We start from the raw sequence: 21,996 nt of genomic DNA, 5'->3' as shown, positions 1-21,996 counted from the left end.
AGAAAAGCCGCTTCCCAGTTGTCTACTCCTGGAATCTGGATGGCAGTTAGACAGCAATTGTGGGTCTCTGCCCACTGAAGAATCCGAGTAACCTTCTTCATGGCTAATGAACTCTGAGTTCCTCCCTGGTGATTGATGTAAGCCACAGAGGTTATGTTGTCTGACTGGAACCTGATAAACTGGGCTGAGGACAACTGAGGCCAAACCAATAGAGCATTGAAAATCGTCCTCAACTCCAAGATGTTGATGGGAAGAGTCGACTCCTCCCGAGTCCAAAGGCTCTGAGCTTTTAACGAGTTCCAGACTGCTTCCCAGCCCAGCAGGCTGGCGTCCGTGGTCACGATCACCCAGGAAGGTCTCCAAAAACATGTGCCCTGAAACAGTATCTCCTGAGAAATCCACCATGGGAGAGAATCCCTTGACGACTGATCTAACTCTATTCTCTGAGATAGATCCGCATGGTCGCCATTCCATTGTCTGAGCAAGCACAACTGGAGAGCTCTCAAATGAAATCGAGCAAAAGGAATGATGTCCATGGAAACCACTATCAGACCTATTACCTCCATACATTGAACCACTGAAGGATGAGCAGAAGCCTGAAGAGAGAGGCATGAGGAAATTATTTTCTTTTTCCTGACCTCTGTCCGAAAAATCTTCATCAATAGAGAATATTTAATGGTCCCTAAGAACACTACTCTTGTAGCAGGGGAAAGGGCGCTTTTTTTCTAGATTCACATTCCATCTGTGAGAACGAAAATATCTCTGTGTGAGACTTTGCTTGTTGAAAAGATGGCGCCTGAACCAATATGTCGTCCATGTAGGGTGCCACGGCAATTCCACGAGAACGGATCACTGTCTTTGAAAAAATTCTGGGAGCCATGGCTAGACCAAATGGAAGGGCCACAAACTGAAAATGTTTGTCCAGAAAGGCAAATCTCAGGAATCTGTGATGGTCATGTAGGAACATGTAGATACGCATCCTTTAGGTCTATGGTTGTCATGAACTGACCCTCTTGTACTAAAGGAAAAATTGAGCATATAGTCTCCATCTTGAAGGATGGAACTTTGAGAAACTTGATTAGACACTTCAAGTCTAGAATGGGACTGAAAGTTCCCTCTTTTTTTGAGAACCACAAATAGGTTGGAGTAGAAACCGAGACCCTGTTCCTGCACTGGAACTATCAATCCCAGGGAGGAAAGATGTTGAAATACATTTCAAGAACGCCTCTCTCTTTATCTGGTCTGCAGATAATCTTGAGAGAAGGAATCTGAAATTCAAGACTTGTCCTTCCAGAGGCAATTTGTAACCCTGGGATACTATAGCCACAGTCCAAGGATCTGGGACATCTCATATCCAGGCTTGAGAGAACTGAGAAAGTTTGCCCCCCACCTGATCCGATCCCGGATCGGGGGCAAACCTTTCTTTGATTGCTTCCCCTTGTTCCAAGACTGATTGGGTTTCCAAGAAGACTTGGATTGTTCCTGCTTGGAAGAAGGAATTTCATCCAAGGAAGGCTCTACTTGAAGAGAATCAGACAAGGGGTTGAACCAATAAGATGCCGCACTAGTCATGGTGGCAATACACACTGCAGGTTGCCATTAGAGACCATGATGAACATAAATATTTTCCAAATAAGCCTCCAGCTTCTTGTCCATCTGATCCTTAAAAGAGCAGCTATCCTCAATAGGACTAGTGGTTCTCTTAGCCAGAATGGAAATGGCCCCTTCAACTTTGGGTACAGTATACCAATAGTCTTTAATGGAGTCCTCGACTGGAAACATTTTCTTAAAAATGGGAGACGGGGAAAGAGACACCCCTGGTTTCTCCCATTCATGTGAGATAATCTCCCTAGCACGGTCCGGCACAGGAAAAACCTCTGAAGTAGAAGGTTCATCAAAGAAACTATTAAGTTTACTAGATTTCTTAGGAGTGCCAACAACAGGGGTATCGGAGTCATCTAAAGTAGCTAAAACCTCCTTTAACAATGCATAAAGGTGTTCAAGCTTAAATCTGAAGGATACCACCTCAGTCTCAGAAGAAGGAAGTATACTGTGCGAATCTTATATTTCACCCTCAGAAAGTCTCGATGTATCTTCCTCAGACTTATGAGAAAGGGCAACTTGGGAAGCAGAACTGGGGACAGGCGCCTTACTTTCTGAATTTCTAGATTTCCTCTTGTGTTTTCCCTGTAATCTGGGAATGGCAGCTAATGCCGCAGATACCACTGAAGATACCTGGGCAGCAATTTCTGCTTTAAAATAAACTACACTAGGAGTTATAGAGGAACCACAGTGCACTGCATGTGACGCCATTGAGGCTTGGGACAAAGCAGGAGAAAGCTAAGGAATAATTTTAACAGCATCATCCTGAGAAACATTAGGCTCATGCTCAGAAATGTTACCTTTATTTTGCAAGGTTTTCTTGACACATGAAAAACAAAATTGCATAGGAGCTGACATTTGTGCATCTAAACATAATAAGTATGAATTCATGAGAGTATGCTCTTGCTCCATATCAGACATGTTGTGAAACAGTAAATAAACTTGTACAGACAAGTTTCAAAGATTTTAATATTCAATTAAAATAAGCTAAGGAAAAAATACACTTAAAATTTTATCCCAAATTAGGATCAATTCCCAGCTAAAATAATGTGAGAAAAAAAAGTTAAGAAAAAACATTTAATAAACATCAAATAAACTTCTAAAATACCCCTCAGGCAACTCCACGCCTCAATTACTGAGGTGCCTTACCGCTACCAATTAAGACCGGATCACCCAGAAATGGAGAAAAACAACTTTTTAATCAGAAACGTTATGAAATAAAGCCGGTCATGTGACCGCAACTGCGGAGCTCAAGTTACTGCTGCGACACAGAGAGGCACTAAAAATAGCTTTCTGGTACAATGAGTTCTAGAAATAACCGTTTTTTCAAACCGGACAGTTTAAAATGTTGCATCAGTTTATTTTAAAGCAAATGGGAAATGAATAAGCTGCTGAAATAGAAAATTCAACCTTACTTTCAGTTTAAACTTGAATTGTTTTATCAAGTAAATATGTGTTAGAAAATAAAGCCTAACAAAAACATTTTACCCTTTCTTTTTAAGAGTTTAAATGTTAGTCTCACACATGCCCCAGTGTAACCCATACAACAGGATTAGCTATGTCCCAATAAAAAAGCAGTGTCTTAATTTGTTAAGTGCATGGTCTCCCCAACTGGAAGAAAAAGCACTTAACTACTCCGCTGTCCGTCATGTAGTCAGTTACAAGGTATGAGAAGACACAGTTCTTCACAGAGACCGTTGAAAAAGAAAGAACAGAGTAGCCAACTCTGGCTTTCTAAACTAGGGCAGCAAGTACCTCTTTACAAGTTCCTAACTGCTTTAAAGCCACCACTACCCGACTGCAAGGAATGACGTGGAATACGGCTATACCCCAAAACTTGCTTGTAGATGAAATCAAAATTTTTCTTCAGACACCTAAACTTCACCACCTCCATGCACCGAAGACAAAGAGAATGGATGGTGGTTGTGGGTAAGGGAGAGATACTTAGCACTTTCACTGTGGTGCTCTTTGCCTCCTCCTGCTGGCCAAGAGTGATATTCCCAACAGTAATTACTCAAGCCGTGGACTCACCATATCTTAGGAAAGAAAGATAATCCCTTTATTACCCACTCCCCAGTTTTGCATAACCAACACTATTAATATAATTTTTACCTCTATGATTACTTGTTCCTAAGCCCCTGCAGACTGTTCCTTATCGCAATTATTATTATAATTTTTTTTGCAAGTTTGTTTTTTAGCTATTTACAATCTTGCATTGTAGCCAATTAGTGCTGGTTCCTGTGAAACCATCATGCTCCACAGGAGTGACCACAATGTTCTCTATTTGGCACACATGAACTAGCACTGTCTGGCTGTTGTACAAGATAAGGGACGGCCTGCAGGGGTTTACAAACAAGCAATCTTAAATGTTGTTATGCAAAGCTAGTGAATGGGTAGTAAAAGGTGTTATCTACCTGTTTAACCAAAAATTCAAGTAGACTGTACCTACAAAAGATAAAAATAAACAAAAATTGCAAGATCATCACAGCTGGTTTCGCCTGCTGCGTTAGTAAATATTCATATGGTATCTTTTAACACTATATGTATGGTACAGTTATGAATACAAAACACTAAATGTACTCACTGTTTATGCACAAAATATGGTGATTCTTACCAAATAAAGGATATCGATAATAATGAAACCACATTACAGCTACCTGCCAGTTTAATATGTATCTGCTACAAAACTTGAAAACACTGGACTGGCCTGAAACATACTGGTTTCCAAGCTGTAAAAAATAAAATTTAATAAAGTAAAGATTTCTGGAATGTAGTAAAGTTTTACTGTTTAAATCCCATGATATTTCGTCTTACTAAAAGCTCTAAGTCATGAAATTATGTCTGCAAACATTCTTACTTTGAATGGTGCATGATATAATCCTCTAAATAAGAGATCAGATGTACCAATATAAATTATATTGTGAGACTGGAATTACTCAGGAGTAAGAGTTTGCGTTTTAAAAAGTTGGGTAATCAGTTTCAAAAGGAAGCAAGTTAATTTAATATAAATAGGACATCAATATGCTAAATTCTACCCATGGAGCGATTCTTATTGTCAAACCTCCAAATCCTGTCTTTCAGGTTTATATTCAACAATTATTCAAATATGTACTGTAACTGGAAAAGTACCTGCTGGTTAACATTTTTTATTTTTCTTACTTAAAAGTGAAGGTCAATTTTCATCAATGAGTGCCCGGTTTTTAAAAATACTTTTAAAAACAGGGGCACTTCCATTGATGAAAATTTACATTGCACTGGATTTGAAGAAATACTTACTTTTTACTTCTGCAAAACTGGATCGCCGATCTCAGCCTCAGTTCCTCTGTACTGACGTCCGAAATGACAAAACCGGCTTCCTCCAATCATGGCTTGCACCCCAGAGCGTCAAGCTCGTGATGCCCGGCTGTGATTGGAGGAAGCCAGTTTCGTCATTGCTGTGGTCTACAGCAGGAAGGAGGGGGATAGTCAATCTGGCTTTGCAGGAGTAAAAGGTAAGTATTTCTTCAAATCCAGTGCAATGTTAATTTTCATCAATGAAAGTGCCCCTGTTTTTAAAAGTATTTTTAAAAACCGGGCAATCATTGATGAAAATTGACCTTCACTTTAAGTTCCCTGAAAAGCAAATGCTTTATTATTAGATCATTAAAGTGATGATAGACTTTAGCTAATTGAATGCCAATCAAATATATGTAACCTTTGCAATTAAAAAGAAAAAAATATATGGGCACTTTTTTTTTTTTTATTTATCAGTGAAATGGCTAAATTTGTGCCTATAATAAATGTTTCTATTACAATGTTATGCTGATCCAGTGGGATGAACTTTTTTTTTTAATGACAATTCCAATGAACATCCAATCAATTTGTGTGTCATATGGCACTCTTGAAGTCCAGTCCTTTGAAAACCCGTAGGAAGCCTATGTAGAGTGTGGGTGGGACTACTTTCTCTGTCAAAACCCAGCCAAAAGAAGAAATGAAGAGGCGGAGAAACAGAAGCTGCCCACATATGTACATATGCTCCCCTGTATGTCGCAGAGCACCTCTGAGGGGAAAAAATTCTGTTGTCGGAATTCAGCATTGCACAACAGCACTATTTTGCGCTCTTGTGTAACACAGCTGCCTGCCCGCGCACAGCCAATCACGTGCGGGAAGGAGCCGTCAATCTCCCCGGTCAGACGAGACCGGGAAGATTGAAATTCTCCATCTAAGAGGAGGAGGAGAGGATAAGAAGCAGCAGTCCAATGACCACTGCTTCATAAATGCGGATTGCAGGTTCTTTTGTGAGAACCTACAGTCCAAGACTAGGAGAAGGCTTGATAAATTAAGACCTTAATCTAAACTTCAAATTTGCAGCAGATTTTTTTTTTCTGACAAATTTCAAAGTTATGTCTATTTCCACTTCTCCTGTATCATGTGACAGCCATCAGCCAATCGGAAATGCAATTACATATATTCTGTGAATTCTTGCACATACTGTATGCATTGTGTTAATGGAAGTAAATTTGAAAATTGTTTAAAATTGCATGCTCTGTCTAAATCATTAAAGTTTAATTTGGACTTGAGTGTCCCTTTAATTACAACAATCTTAAAGTCTGAAATTTACCATCACTTTAAATGTGCTGCTTGGAAATATAATTTCAGGGGAAAAAATGCAAAAAGTCACTAGTAAGTTTTGTGCCTGCTCGTTTTTTTCTCATCTGCAATAATCATTTTGTAGTTCAATGACTACTTGATTAGAGGAAAGTTTCAGCACCGACTTTATATCTTTTATTATGTTAAAGGCTATATATATTAAAAATAATCAAAGTAAAAAAGACAGGAGCACACATATATTATAATAATGTTACACTTTCGAATAATTGATTTTTGTTTTCTTTTTAAAATGTTAAATGTGTAAACATTTATTTATGACAATCCTGGGACGGCAGGTTATATAAATGTAGCAAATAAAATAAAGCAAGTTTAAATCTTAGGCAATGCATTTAGAATTTGTCCTGCAGCACCCACTGCAAGTGCCAATACAAAAGGAAAAGTAATTATATGTAGCTAGCTGTTTAGCTCACCAATACAAATGTAACAAGCATCCCATATGCAGGGGGTGTATTATGAAAAAGGGGCTTATTTGAGTTAAATGATTTTAATCTAAAAATGATAGTGTGCAAGTCACTGGAATGGTTACACAAGCTTTAATTAAATTAGAAAAATAAAAGCCCACTGTAACCCATTCTCTGCATATGAGCACACAAGTTGTGTACTTTACAAGCAGTTTCATTAGAACAACTGGTAAATGATTTATTACAAGCTGAAGAGGTGTGATTGCTTTTATAGTCTGCACATTGTACAAGGAAGCTACACTGATAATAACTGCAATAAAAGATTTCTTTTTTAAATGAATGTGATTGTGTAAGGCTATACTTTTATCACAGTCTAGATATTCAAATATTTATTTTAAAAAAATGCAGATTTTCAAAGAATAAAAAGCAGTGCAACCTGTGAAATCGCCACATTTAGCAACACATAACACGCATTTCCTAAAGACTTCCTTTTTGGAAGCACTAGGTGAAAGGGGGATGGGAGGACGAAGGACACTGTCATGCTATTTAACTGGAAAATGGACTCCCATAGCTTCTAGTGGATTAAGAGACAGAGCTAATCTTGATACAGAAAAGGATCGCCTAGAAAACGCACAGGTTGTAGTTATCACACATTGTCAAACAGTAGTAAACTTGTATTGCACATCAGTTACATATACAAACTATACTAAATATACTGCAGGCAGAAACAAAAAGGGTTAAATAGAAAACAATACCTCTTTTATGTAGTTCCCGCATAGGAATGCTGTCTCCTCCCCCATCGTAGGGCAGATAAGGGTCTGCAGAAACATCCATAGTGGTCACAAATGGAAGAAATGTAGTCAAATCAGACGAAATACACTGACAGGGATCATGCTCTGACAGCAGGCTGGGAAGCTGCCATGTTTAATATGAGCTAACGCTGAGAACTGCCTTCTTGCAGTGAATGGCTTTACCCACCCTCGGTGATGTCAGCAAAGGAACAATGATTGCAGGCTGGTTGCTCTTGGCTACAGACTAGCTGTGACTCAGAGAAACAGCACAGCTCTGTACACGGCAGCAGTAACGCGACACACCTTCACGTTGTTAATCTCGTCAGGAGATCGCATCTGTCACACGATTAATCAATGGCCATGAAATCGATGTGTCATTTTATCAAGAGTATTTTATTTCGGAGTACTGTCATTTTATCGCGGCATTTAAGAGGTAAAAGGCCTCCGTGTTTTTTGTAAAGTATACACAATTCGTTTGTCAACAACAAGCTGTGAAAAATAGAAGTACTACACTCAAGATTCAAAGCTTCAGATATAGCTAAACTCTATTTACAGATCTGTAGTTGCAGGAAAGCAATACGCATATAAAACGGTAGAAATTGTACATGCTATATAACTAAATCGTGACAGTTATAGATGAGTCTTTGAAAGAGATTTCCAAAAGCAAATAAAATGATAGTGTTACTTACTGGTAAATATTGCAAAATGGATAGACAGCTGCAATTTAAAATATATGAAGTGTAAGATTAAAAAAAAAAAAAAACAGATACAGATCAGCACTCTCTTTCAATGGAATGCACTTTCGACATTTTGCAACCTGTTAAAATACAAATACCAGCCACGACTTCCAGTTGTTGCCAAACATCAAAATTATTATAGCCCAACCAATCAAAAACTGGTTTAACAGTGAATAACTACAGTCACAAAGGGCAGAGGAAACAATACTGCCAGGAAGGCAACAAGGGCAAGAAAATTGTTTAAGGAGTCAAAACGTGTTTTACCTTAAAGGTACAGTGAAAACCAACATTGTTATCGTTTCAAATTATAGATAATGCATTTACTACCCATTCCCCAGCTTTGCATTACTAACATTGTTATATTAATATACTTTATAACATTTAAACTTGTTTTTAGGCCACTACAGACAGCCTCTAATCACATGCTTTTTTATTAGCTTTTCACAACAGGAGACTGCTAGTTCATGTGCGCCATATAGATAACATTGTGCTCGCGCCTGTGGGTTGTGCACAACACAGCACTAATTAGCTAAAATGCAAGTCAATAGATAATAAATAAAATGCGGTGATAAGGGGGCTGTCAGAAGAGGCTTAGATACAAGGTAATCACAGAGGTAAAAAGTTGGGTAATGGGTAATAAAGGGATTATCTATCTTTTTAAACAATAACAATTTTGGAGTTGACCGTCTACTAAAGGGTTTCTCTTTTTTTGGATATATGGCATGGGTAGACATAGCCAGGAGGCAGAGTGGCAATTGCCACCCTGGCCACTCTTGGTGATGGAATATGGGCCAATGCAGAAGGTGCAATGCTTGGTAGGTTTTTTTGTTTCAGTAAGCCATATAAATGTAAATGTGTCTGCCTGTCTACAGCATGTTTATAGCTGTAGATACAGTCCCACCATGCTGTCCATCCCTAAACTTTTCCACTTGTTTGCCGGAGCTGTGCCAGCCCAGCGTCCAATTTACTATGCACCTTAGCTGTGGGTTGCAGCCTGTAATCCCCAGAGGTCCTAATTACTATAGCTAAGGGCTGCGCTACATGCATGTGTAGAAAGGACCACATGATAACCAATGATTCACTACCATTCTTGTAATATCAAATATAGCATTTTAAAAGGGGTGGGTTGATATAATTGGACCACTGGGTAGTACTTGCCCGCCTGGGTCATAGGTTGCCAGACCTTCCCTGATACGGCAAATCCCGTATGGAAGATTGCTATATTTATTGTGGGAAAAACACAAACAAGCCCCCCCCCCCTCTTTAAAATAGCCCAAAAACCCATAACTTCCTGCAGCCCATGTTTAAAACCTAGCCCAATTGGACTTGAAATCCAACCAACTGGCAACACTGATGCCTGCTAAAATGAAATGTCTGTGGATGTGATATAAATAATTAGTAGCTGTACTATATAACAGGGATGGCTAACTGGCAGCCCAAGGGGCACATGAAGCATTCCACACTAGTTGTGGAGCCCCTGTTAAAAAGCAGGGGACATCTGCAATATATTGTTAAATGGAAAGGTTATGGCCTGAATGAATACTCTTGGCACCTGTCTTTGATGTGCATACTCCTGGTCTGTTAATCTTTTCCACTGTAACCATCCTCTTGTCCTGATCCTCTGTGCACCCTGAGGTTGGGCTATGTTAGGCCCTGAAGCTTTCTACTGTCTGTACTTCAGCTTGTGCTATAAAGGTTGCATTCAGTAGTGCTACTAAATCCCCAATGTGCACTAAGGATAGTCCTGGTCCTAGTGGAGTTGCTGATGATGGATGGATGTAGAGCTATCCAGGACCAGAGATGCACCAAAGCCAGTGTTGGTCTCAGCTGTGGAAGCACTAAACATTGCACAGTCAGTAAAGTTAAAGGGACACTGAACCCAAATGTTTTCTTTCGTGATTCAGATAGAGCATGCAATTTCAAGCAACTTTCTAATTTACTCCTATTATCAAATTTTCTTTATTCTCTTGGTATCTTTATTTGAAAAAGGCGTCTAAGCTAAGGAGCCAGTTTTTGGTTCAGACCCTGGACAGCACTTGTTTATTGGTGGGTGAATTTATCCACCAATCAGCAAGAACCCAGGTTGTTCACCAAAAATAGGCCGGCATCTAAACTTACATTCTTGCTTTTCAAATAAAGACACCAAGAGAATGAAGACAATTTGATAATAGAAGTAAATTAGAAAGTTGCTTAAAATTGCATGCTCTATCTGAATTGCGAAAGAAAAAAAAAAAACAGAATTTATGCTTACCTGATAAATTACTTTCTCCAACGGTGTGTCCGGTCCACGGCGTCATCCTTACTTGTGGGAATATCTCTTCCCCAACAGGAAATGGCAAAGAGTCCCAGCAAAGCTGGCCATATAGTCCCTCCTAGGCTCCGCCCACCCCAGTCATTCGACCGACAGGAGGAAAAATATAGGAGAAACCATATGGTACCGTGGTGACTGTAGTTAGAGAAAATAATTCATCAGACCTGATTAAAAAAACAGGGTGGGCCGTGGACCGGACACACCGTTGGAGAAAGTAATTTATCAGGTAAGCATAAATTCTGTTTTCTCCAACATTGGTGTGTCCGGTCCAAGGCGTCATCCTTACTTGTGGGAACCAATACCAAAGCTTTAGGACACGGATGAAGGGAGGGAGCAAATCAGGTTACCTAAACGGAAGGCACCACAGCTTGCAAAACCTTTCTCCCAAAAATAGCCTCAGAAGAAGCAAAAGTATCAAATTTGTAAAATTTGGCAAAAGTGTGCAGTGAAGACCAAGTCGCTGCCTTACATATCTGGTCAACAGAAGCCTCGTTCTTGAAGGCCCATGTGGAAGCCACAGCCCTAGTGGAGTGAGCTGTGATTCTTTCAGGAGGCTGCCGTCCTGCAGTCTCATAAGCCAATCGGATGATGCTTTTAAGCCAAAAGGAAAGAGAGGTAGAAGTCGCTTTTTGACCTCTCCTTTTACCAGAATAAACAACAAACAAAGAAGATGTTTGTCTGAAATCTTTTGTAGCCTCTAAATAGAATTTTAGAGCACGGACTACGTCCAAATTGTGTAACAAACGTTCCTTCTTTGAAACTGGATTCGGACATAAAGAAGGTACAACTATCTCCTGGTTAATATTCTTGTTAGAAACAACCTTTGGAAGAAAACCAGGCTTAGTACGCAAAACCACCTTATCTGCATGGAACACCAGATAGGGCGGAGAACACTGCAGAGCAGATAACTCTGAAACTCTTCTAGCAGAAGAAATAGCAACCAAAAACAAAACTTTCCAAGATAGTAACTTAATATCTATGGAATGTAAAGGTTCAAACGGAACCCCTTGAAGAACTGAAAGAACTAGATTTAGACTCCAGGGAGGAGTCAAAGGTCTGTAAACAGGCTTGATCCTAACCAGAGCCTGAACAAATGCTTGAACATCTGGCACAGCTGCCAGTCTTTTGTGTAGTAAGACAGATAAAGCAGAGATCTGTCCCTTTAGAGAACTTGCAGATAATCCTTTCTTAGAAGTTTTGACTTTCTGACCTCTGTCAGAAAAATCCTCATTTCTAAGGAATCTATTATTGTTCCCAAGAAGGGAACTCTTGTTGACGGAGACAGAGAACGTTTTTCAATGTTCACCTTCCATCCGTGTGATCTGAGAAAGGCCAGAACGATGTCTGTATGAGCCTTTGCTGTTGACAGGGACGACGCTTGTATTAGAATGTCGTCCAAGTATGGTACTACTGCAATGCCCCTCGGTCTTAGAACCGCTAGAAGGGACCCTAGTACCTTTGTGAAAATCCTTGGAGCAGTGGCTAACCCGAATGGGAGGGCCACAAACTGGTAATGTTTGTCCAGAAAGGCGAACCTTAGGAACTGATGATGTTCTTTGTGGATAGGAATATGTAGGTACGCATCCTTTAGATCCACGGTAGTCATAAATTGACCTTCCTGGATAGTGGGTAGAATATTTCGAATGGTTTCCATCTTGAACGATGGTACCCTGAGAAATTTGTTTAGGATCTTCAAATCCAAAATTGGTCTGAAAGTTCCCTCTTTTTTGGGAACTACGAACAGATTGGAATAAAATCCCATTCCTTGTTCCTTTATTGGAACTGGGTGTATCACTCCCATCTTTAACAGGTCTTCTACACAATGTAAGAACGCCTGTCTCTGTATTTGGTTTAAGGATAAGTGAGACATGTGGAACCTTCCCCTTGGGGGTAGTTCCCTGAATTCCAGAAGATAACCCTGAGAAACTATTTCTAGTGCCCAGGGATCCTGAACATCTCTTGCCCAAGCCTGAGCAAAGAGAGAGAGTCTGCCCCCTACTAGATCCGGTCCCGGATCGGGGGCTACTCCTTCATGCTGTTTTGTTAGCAGCAGCAGGCTTCTTGGCCTGCTTACCCTTATTCCAGCCTTGCATAGGCTTCCAGGCTGGTTTGGGCTGTGAGGCATTACCCTCTTGCTTAGAGGATGCAGAATTAGAGGCCGGTCCGTTCCTGAAATTGCGAAAGGAACGAAAATTAGACTTATTCTTGGCCTTGAAAGGCCTATCTTGAGGAAGGGCGTGGCCCTTTCCCCCAGTGATGTCTGAGATAATCTCTTTCAATTCTGGTCCAAATAGAGTTTTACCTTTGAAAGGGATGTTAAGCAATTTTGTCTTGGATGATACATCCGCTGACCAAGACTTTAGCCAAAGCGCTCTGCGCGCCACAATTGCAAACCCTGAATTTTTTGCCGCTAATCTAGCTAATTGCAAAGCGGCATCTAAAATAAAAGAGTTAGCCAACTTAAGTGCGTGAACTCTGTCCATAACCTCCTCATATGGAGTCTCTCTACTGAGCGACTTTTCTAGTTCCTCGAACCAGAACCACGCTGCTGTAGTGACAGGAACAATGCACAAAATGGGTTGTAGAAGGTAACCTTGCTGTACAAAAATCTTTTTAAGCAAACCTTTCAATTTTTTATCCATAGGATCTTTGAAAGCACAACTATCCTCGATAGGAATAGTAGTGCGCTTGTTTAGAGTAGAAACTGCCCCCTCAACCTTAGGGACTGTCTGCCATAAGTCCTTTCTGGGGTCGACCATAGGAAATAATTTCTTAAATATAGGGGGGGGGGGGGAACAAAAGGTATGCCGGGCTTCTCCCACTCCTTATTCACTATGTCCGCCACCCGCTTGGGTATAGGAAAAGCGTCGGGGTGCACCGGAACCTCTAGAAACTTGTCCATCTTGCATAATTTCTCTGGAATGACCAAGTTGTCACAATCATCCAGAGTAGATAACACCTCCTTAAGCAGTGCACGGAGATGCTCTAATTTAAATTTAAATGTCACAACATCAGGTTCAGCTTGTTGAGAAATTTTTCCTGAATCTGAAATTTCCCCATCTGACAAAACCTCCCTCATGGCCACTTCAGATTGGTGTGAGGGAATGACAGAACAATTATCAGCGCCCTCCTGCTCTTCAGTGTTTAAAACAGAGCAATCGCGCTTTCTCTGATATGCAGGCATTTTGGATAAAATATTTGCTATGGAGTTATCCATTACAGCCGTCAATTGTTGCATGGTAATAAGCATTGGCGCGCTAGATGTACTAGGGGCCTCCTGCGTGGGCAAAACTGGTGTAGACACAGTAGGAGATGATGTAGTATCATGTCTACTCCCCTCATTTGAGGAATCATCTTGGGCAATTTCATTATCTGTGGCAGTACTGTCCTTACTTTGTTTGGACGCTATGGCACAATTATCACACAAATTTAAATGGGGAGACACATTGGCTTTCATACATATAGAACATAGCTTATCCGAAGGCACAGACATGTTAAACAGGTTTAAACTTGTCAATAAAGCACAAAAAACGTTTTAAAACAAAACCGTTACTGTCTATTAAATTTTAAACAGAAACACTTTATTACTGAATATGTGAAAAAGTATGAAGGAATTGTTCAAAAATTACCAAAATTTCACCACAGTGTCTTAAAGCATTAAGAGTATTGCACACCAATTTTCAGAGCTTTAACCCTTAAAATAACGGAACCGGAGCCGTTTACAAATTTAACACCTATACAGTCCCAGCTACAGCCTTTGCTGAGACCTAACCAAGCCCAGAGGGGAATACGATACCAAATGACGCCTTCTAGAAACTTTTCCAGCTACTTTCAGATCCTCACACATGCATCTGCATGTCTTGCTCTCAAAAACAACTGCGCAGTAATGGCGCGAAAATGAGGCTCAGCCTACAACTGGTAAGGCCCTCCCTGACTGGAAAAGGTGTCTAACATAGTGCCTGCCGTTAAAAAAACGTTCCCCAAGTTTATAAATGTGAATTATCAGCATAAACATGTATAAAATGTCCAAATAAAGCAATCGATTTAGCCCATAAAAATGTCTACCAGTTTTATAGCCCATATTAAGCCCTTTATTCTGTTTGAGACTAAGAAAATGGCTTACCGGTCCCCATGAGGGGAAATGACAGCCTTCCAGCATTACACAGTCTTGTTAGAAATATGGCTAGTCATACCTTAAGCAGAAAAGTCTGCTAACTGTTTCCCCCAACTGAAGTTACTTCATCTCAACAGTCCTATGTGGAAACAGCAATCGATTTTAGTTACTGTCTGCTAAAATCATCTTCCTCTCACAAACAGAAATCTTCATCCTTTTCTGTTTCAGAGTAAATAGTACATACCAGCACTATTTTAAAATAACAAACACTTGATAGAAGAATAAAAAACTACATTTTAAACACCAAAAACTCTTAACCATCTCCGTGGAGATGTTGCCTGTTCAACGGCAAAGAGAATGACTGGGGTGGGCGGAGCCTAGGAGGGACTATATGGCCAGCTTTGCTGGGACTCTTTGCCATTTCCTGTTGGGGAAGAGATATTCCCACAAGTAAGGATGACGCCGTGGACCAGACACACCAATGTTGGAGAAATTTGGGTTCAGTGTCCTTTTAATACTGAAAATGGCACTACTTGTGGCCTGAGTGTCACAAATTAAAGGCACAGTCAAGTCCAAAAAAAACCTCTCATGTTTAAAATAGGGCATGTAATTTTAAACAACTTCCAATTTACTTGTATCACCAATTTTGCTTTGTTCTCTTGGTATTCTTAGTTGAAAGCTAAACCTAGGAGGTTCATATGCTAATTTCTTACACCTTGAAGGCAGCCTCTAATCTAAATGCATTTTGATAGTTTTTCACCACTAGAGGGCATTAGTTCACGTGTTTCATATAGATAACATTGAACTTCTGCACGTGAATTTACCATAGAGACAGCTCTGATTGGCTAAAATGCAAGTCTGTCAAAAGAACTAAAATAAGGGGGCAGTCTGCTGAGGCTTAGATACAAGCTAATTGCAGAGGTAAAACATGTATACAGGTGGCCATCGGTTTACGACGGTTCAATTTGCGCCGTTTCAGAATAACGCCCTTTTTTTTGCTATTGAGAACCATTGACTGCTATTAAAAGCATTAGCACATGCATACATTAAAATAGCCAGTAGGTGGAGCTGTCCACTTGTGTTGCAGCAAACACATGCAAAGAAAAGCAAGCCAGACGTGATCAATGGATCAGCTTTCAAAGGAACAAGATCTAGCAGCCATTTCCCTTAGCTGCAGACTCAATGCAGAGAACTGTTTACAGAAAAAGGCAAGTAAAAACGTTTTTGTTCATTAAACTTTTTGATGATGATACAGTCTGTTGTGTGATTAAACACAGGCAGGCTAATCAGTGTATAACCAGACCTGAGCAATGGAGCTATTTTTAAAGGAACAAGATCTAGCAGCCACGCTTCCCTTAGCTGCAGAAAAATGCAAGTAAAAAAACATTTTTCTACATTAAACAGTTTGTTGATGATACAGTCTGTTGTGTGATTATATCTACAGTATATTTTTAGGTTTATAATGCTGTTTACCATTTAAAGTCTTCATTTCAAAGCTTTAAAAATAATGTATTAGGTGTTACTTATGACAATTTTGAGAGGGGCCTGGAACCTAACTCCCTCACTTCCCATTGACTTACATTATAAACTAGGTTTCAATTTACAACAGTTTCAATTTACAACCATTCCTTCTGGAACCTAACCCCGGCGTAAACTGAGGGCTACCTGTAATTATAACTGTGTTGGTTATGCAAAACTGGGGAATTGGTAATTAAGGGATTACCTATCTTTTAAAACAACTGTCCCTTAAAGCTTTGTGTTGACTGTCCCTTTAAGCTTTGAAAAACACCACTGAAAAACACAATTTATGCTTACCTGAAAAATTTATTTCTCTTGTGGTGTATCCAGTCCACGGATCATCCATTACTTGTGGGATATTCTCATTCCCAACAGGAAGTTGCAAGAGGACACCCACAGCAGAGCTGTAATATAGCTCCTCCCCTAACTGTCATAGCCAGTCATTCGACCGAAAACAAGCAGAGAAAGGAGGAACCATAGGGTGTAGTGGTTACTGTAGTTTAAATTTAAAAATTACCTGCCTTAAAATGACAGGGCGGGCCGTGGACTGGATACACCACAAGAGAAATAAATTTATCAGGTAAGCATAAATTGTGTTTTCTCTTGTAAGGTGTATCCAGTCCACAGATTCATCCATTACTTGAGGGATACCAATACCAAAGCTAAAGTACACGGATGAAGGGAGGGACAAGGCAGGAACCACTGCCTGTAAAACCTCTCTCCCAAATATAGCCTCCGAAGAAGCAAAAGTATCAAATTTGTAAAATTTTGAAAAAGTATGAAGCGAAGACCAAGTCGCCGCCTTGCAAATCTGTTCAACAGAAGCCTCATTTTTAAAGGCCCAAGTGGAAGCCACAGCTCTAGTGGAATGAGCTGTAATCCTTTCAGGAGGCTGCTGTCCAGCAGTCTCATAGGCTAAGCGGATTAAGCTTCTTAGCCAAAAAGAAAAAGAGGTTACCAAAGCCTTTTGACCTCTCCTCTGTCCAGAGTAGACAGAGTAGACAACAAACAAAGCAGATGTTTGACGAAAATCTTTAGTAGCTTGTAAGTAAAACTTTAAAGCACAGACCACGTCCAGATTGTGTAACACAAGGATGGAACCACAATCTCTTGATTGATATTCTTGTTAGATACCACCTTAGGTAAGAACCCAGGTTTGGTACGCAGGACTACCTTATCCGTATGAAAAATCAGATAAGGAGAATCACATTGTAAGGCAGATACCTCAGAGACTCTACGAGCCGAGGAAATAGCTACCAAAAAAAAAAAAAAAAAAAAAAAAGAACTTTCCAAGATAAAAGTTTGATATCTATGGAATGAAGAGGTTCAAACGGAACTCCTTGAAGAACCTTAAGAACCAAGTTTAAGCTCCATGGTGGAGCAACAGGTTTAAACACAGGCTTGATTCAAACTAAAGCCTGACAAAATGCCTGAACGTCTGGAACATCTGCCAGACGCTAGTGCAAAAGAATAGACAGAGCAAAAATCTGTCCCTTTAAGAAACTAGCTGACAATCCTTTTTCCAAACCTTCTTGGAGAAAAGATAAAATCCTAGGAATCCTGACCTTACTCCATGAGTAACCCTTGGATTCACACCAATAAAGATATCTATGCCATACCTTATGGTAAATTTTCCTGGTGACAGGCTTTCATGCCTGTATTAAGGTATCAATAACTGACTCGGAGAAGCCACGCTTTGATAAAATCAAGCATTCAATCTCCAGGCAGTCAGTCTCAGAGAAATTAGATTTGGATGGTTGAAAGGACCCTGAAGTAGAAGGTCCTGTCTCAGAGGCAGAGAACATGGTGGAAAGGATGACATGTCCACTAGATCTGCATACCAGGTCCTGCGTGGCCACGCAGGTGCTATCAGAATGACCGATGCTCTCTCCTGCTTGATCTTGGCAATCAGTCGAGGGAGCAGAGGAAACGGTGGAAACACATAAGCCAGGTTGAAAGACCAGGGCGCTGCTAGAGTATCTATCAGTGTCGCCTTGGGATCCCTGGACCTGGATCCGTAACACGGAAGCTTGGCGTTCTGGCGAGACGCCATGAGATCCAGTTATGGTTTGCCCCAACGAAGAATCAGTTGTGCAAATACCTCCGGATGGAGTTCCCACTCTCCCGGATGAAATGTCTGACGACTTAGAAAATCCGCCTCCCAGTGCTCTACACCTGGGATATGGATAGCTGATAGGTGGCAAGAGTGAATCTCTGCCCAGTGAATTATTTTTGAAACTTCTAACATCTCTAGGGAACTTTTTGTTCCCCCTCGATGGTTGATGTAAGCTACAGTCGTGATGTTGACCGACTGAAATCTGATGTACCTCAGAGTTGCTAACTGAGGCCAAACCTGAAGAGCCTTGAATATCGCTCTTAGTTCCAGAATATTTATTGGAAGGAGAGACTCCTCCTGAGTCCACAATCCCTGAGCCTTCAGGGAGTTCCAGACTGCACCCCAACCTAGAAGGCTGGCATTTGTTGTTACAATAGTCCAATCTGGCCTGCGAAGGTCATACCTTTGGACAGATGGACCCGAGATAGCCACCAGGGAAGAGGATCCCTGGTCTCTTGGTCCAGATTCAGTTGAGGGGCCAAATCTGTGTAATCCCCGCTCCACTGACTGAGCCTGCATAGTTGCAGCGGTCTGAGATGTAAGTGTGCAAACGGCACTATGTCCATTGCCGCTACCATTAAGCCGATTACTTCCATACACTGAGCCACCAAAGGGCGCGAATGGAATGAAGAACCCGACAGGAATTTAGAAGCTTTGATAACCTGGACTCCGTCAAGGTAAATTTTAATTTCTACAGAATCTATCAGAGTCCCTAGAAAGGAAACTCTTGTGAGTGGGGATAGAGAACACTTTTCCTCGTTCACTTTCCACCCATGCGACCTCAGAAATGCCAGTACTACGTCCGTATGAGACTTGACAATTTGGAAGTTTAACGCCTGTATCAGGATGTCGTCTAAATAAGGGGCTACTGCTATGCCCCGCGGCCTTAGGACCGCCAAAAGCGACCCTAGAACCTTTGTAAAGATTCTTGGGGCTGTAGCTAATCCAAAGGGAAGAGCTACAACTGGTAATGCCTGTCTTGAAAGGCAAACCTGAGAAACCGATGATGATCTTTGTGTATCGGAATGTGAAAATAAGCATCCTTTAGATTAACTGTAGTCATATATTGACCCTCCTGGATCAGTGGTAGGATGGTACGAATAGTTTCCATCTTGAACAACGGAACTTTGAGGAATTTGTTTAAGATCTTTAGATCCAAAATCGGTCTGAAGGTTCCCTCTTTTTTGGGAACCACAAACAGATTTGAGTAAAAACCCTGTTCCTGTTCCTCCTTTGGAATTGGATGGATCACTCCCATAACTAGGAGGTCTCGTACACAGTGTAAGAATGCCTCTCTCTTTATCTGGTTTGCAGATAATTGTGAAAGGTGAAATCTCCCTTTTGGGGGGGGAGCTTTGAAGTCCAGAAGATATCCCTGGGATATAATTTCCAACGCCCAGGGATCCTGAACATCTCTTGCCCACACCTGGGCGAAGAGTGAAAGTCTGCCCCCTACTAGATACGTTACCGGATAGGGGGTCGTTCCTTCATGCTGTCTTAGAGGCAGCAGCAGGCTTTTTGACCTGCTTACCTTTTTTCCAGGTCTGGTTTGGTCTCCAGACCGTCTTGGATTGAGCAAAAGTTCCCTCTTGTTTATTATTAGAGGAAGTTGATGCCGCACCTGCCTTGAAGTTTCGAAAGGCACAAAAATTAGACTGTTTGGCCCTAGATTTGGACCTGTCCTGAGGAAGGGCACAACCTTTTCCTCCCGTGATATCAGCAATAATCTCCTTCAAATCAGGCCCGAATAGGGTCTGCCCCTTGAAGGGAATGTTAAGTAGCTTAGATTTTAAAGTCACGTCATCTGACCATGATTTAAGCCATAGCGCTCTGCGCGCCTGTATAGCAAAACCAGAATTCTTAGCCGTTAGTTTATTCAAATGAACAATGGCATCAGAAATAAAATAATTGGCTAGCTTAAGTGCTCTAAGTTTGCCAAGTATGTCATCCAATGGAGTCTCTACCTGTAAAGCCTCTTCCAGAGACTCAAACCAGTACGCCGCAGCAGCAGTGACAGGGGCAATGCATGCAATGGGCTGTAGGATAAAACCTTGTTGAATAAATATTTTCTTAAGGTAACCTTCTAATTTTTTATCCATTGGCTCTAAAAAAGCACAACCGTCCTCGACAGGGATAGTAGTACGCTTTGCTAGAGTAGAAACTGCTACCTCCACCTTAGGGACTGTCTGCCATAAGTCCCGTGTGGTGGCGTCTATTGGAAAACATTTTTCTAAAAATAGGAGGGGAAGAGAACGGCACACCTGGTCTATCCCATTCCTTATTAATAATTTCTGTAAACCTTTTAGGTATTGGAAAAACATCAGTACACACCGGCACTGCAAAGCATTTATCCAGTCTACTGCAATGGTATCACAGTCATTCAGAGCAGCTAAAACCTCCCTAAGTAACACGCAGAGGTGTTCAAGCTTAAATTTAAATGTAGAAATATTAGAATCAGGTATCATTAACATCACCCACTGACTGAAGCTCTCCTTCCTCAGCTTCTGCATATTGTGAGGCAGTATCAGACATGGTTCTTAAAGCGTCAGTATGCTCTGCATTTTGTCTCACCCCAGAGCTATCTCGCTAACCTCTAAGTTCAGGTAGTCTGGCTAATACCGCTGACAGTGTATTATCCATGACTGCCGCCATGTCTTGTAAAGTAAACGCTATGTACTTGGCGCCATTTGAGCGTGAGTCCCTTGGGCGGGAGTCAAAGGGTCTGACACGTGGGGAGAGTTAGTCGGCATAACTTTCCCCTCGTCAGATTCCTCTGGTGATAATTTTTTTAAAAACAGAATATGATCTTTATTGCATAAAATGAAATCAGTACATTTGGTATACATTCTAAGAGGGGGTTCCACCATGTCTTTTAAACATAATGAACAAGGAGTTTCTTCTATGTCAGACATGTTTATACAGACTAGCAATGAGACTAGCAAGCTTGGAAAACACTTTAAATCAAGTTAACAAGCAAATATAAAAAAACGGTACTGTGCCTTTAAGAGAAACAAATTTTGTCAGAATTTGAAAAACAGTGAAAAAATGCAGTAAATCAAACGAAATTTTTACAGTGTATGTAATAGGCTAGCATAGCATTGCATCCACTTGCAAATGGATGATTAACCCCTTAGTTCAAAAAACGGATCAAAAAAAACGAAATAGACTTTTTTTTGTTGTTTTTAAGTCACAACCAACTGCCACAGCAAGCTGTGGTCCTACCTTCCCCAATAAACGACTTTGGAAAGCCTTTGAGCCCTTTAGAGATGTCCTATAGCATTCAGAGGGCCTTTGAGGGAAGCTGGATGTCACAGTTTGTAATTTTAACTGCACCAACTGTAACTTTTATACTATAACAGTGGAAAGCCTCAGTAAAACTGTTTCTAGTCAAAATTTAAGCCAGCCATGTGCAAAAAACTAGGCCCCAATAAAGTTTTATCACCAATGCATATATAAAAACGATTAAACATGCCAGCAAACGTTTATATTGCAATATCATAAGGGTATTACCCCTGGGAGTAAGCATGATACCAGTCGTTATTAAATCACTGTATTCAGGCTTAACTTACATTAATCCGGTATCAGCAGCATTTTCTAGTGTTTTCCATCTCTAGAAAAAATTATAACTGCACATACCTGATAGCAGAATAAACTGCACGCCATTCTCTCGCTGAAGTTACCTCATCTGTGTAATCCCCTCAGACATATGTGAGAATAGCAATGGATCTTAGTTACAACCTGCTAAGATCATAGAAA

At 40.7% G+C, this 21,996-nt stretch overlaps 1 protein-coding gene across 5 annotated transcripts in view; it reads right to left on the bottom strand.

Annotated features, from left to right (window-relative positions):
- CLCN3 (chloride voltage-gated channel 3) overlaps nt 1-21,996 on the bottom strand; it is a 294,065-nt gene that overhangs the window by 188,746 nt on the left and 83,323 nt on the right. Inside the window, exon 1 of one of the 5 annotated variants that reach the window (XM_053703821.1) lies at nt 7,409-7,680. The exons of 3 other annotated variants lie outside the window; for them this stretch is intronic. In XM_053703821.1, coding sequence (XP_053559796.1) covers nt 7,409-7,487 — 79 coding nt within the window. In that variant the 5' untranslated portion in view covers nt 7,488-7,680. Of the gene's footprint in view, nt 1-7,408; nt 7,681-21,996 lie in introns of those variants that run through there. One more of the 5 variants, XM_053703823.1, reaches the window with a different exon arrangement.

The sequence above is a fragment of the Bombina bombina genome, chromosome 2 (assembly GCF_027579735.1).
Source record: "Bombina bombina isolate aBomBom1 chromosome 2, aBomBom1.pri, whole genome shotgun sequence".
NCBI classification, from domain to species: domain Eukaryota; kingdom Metazoa; phylum Chordata; class Amphibia; order Anura; family Bombinatoridae; genus Bombina; species Bombina bombina.
Note: the sequence above shows the minus strand (reverse complement) of the source record. Positions and strands in the feature narration are given on the sequence as shown.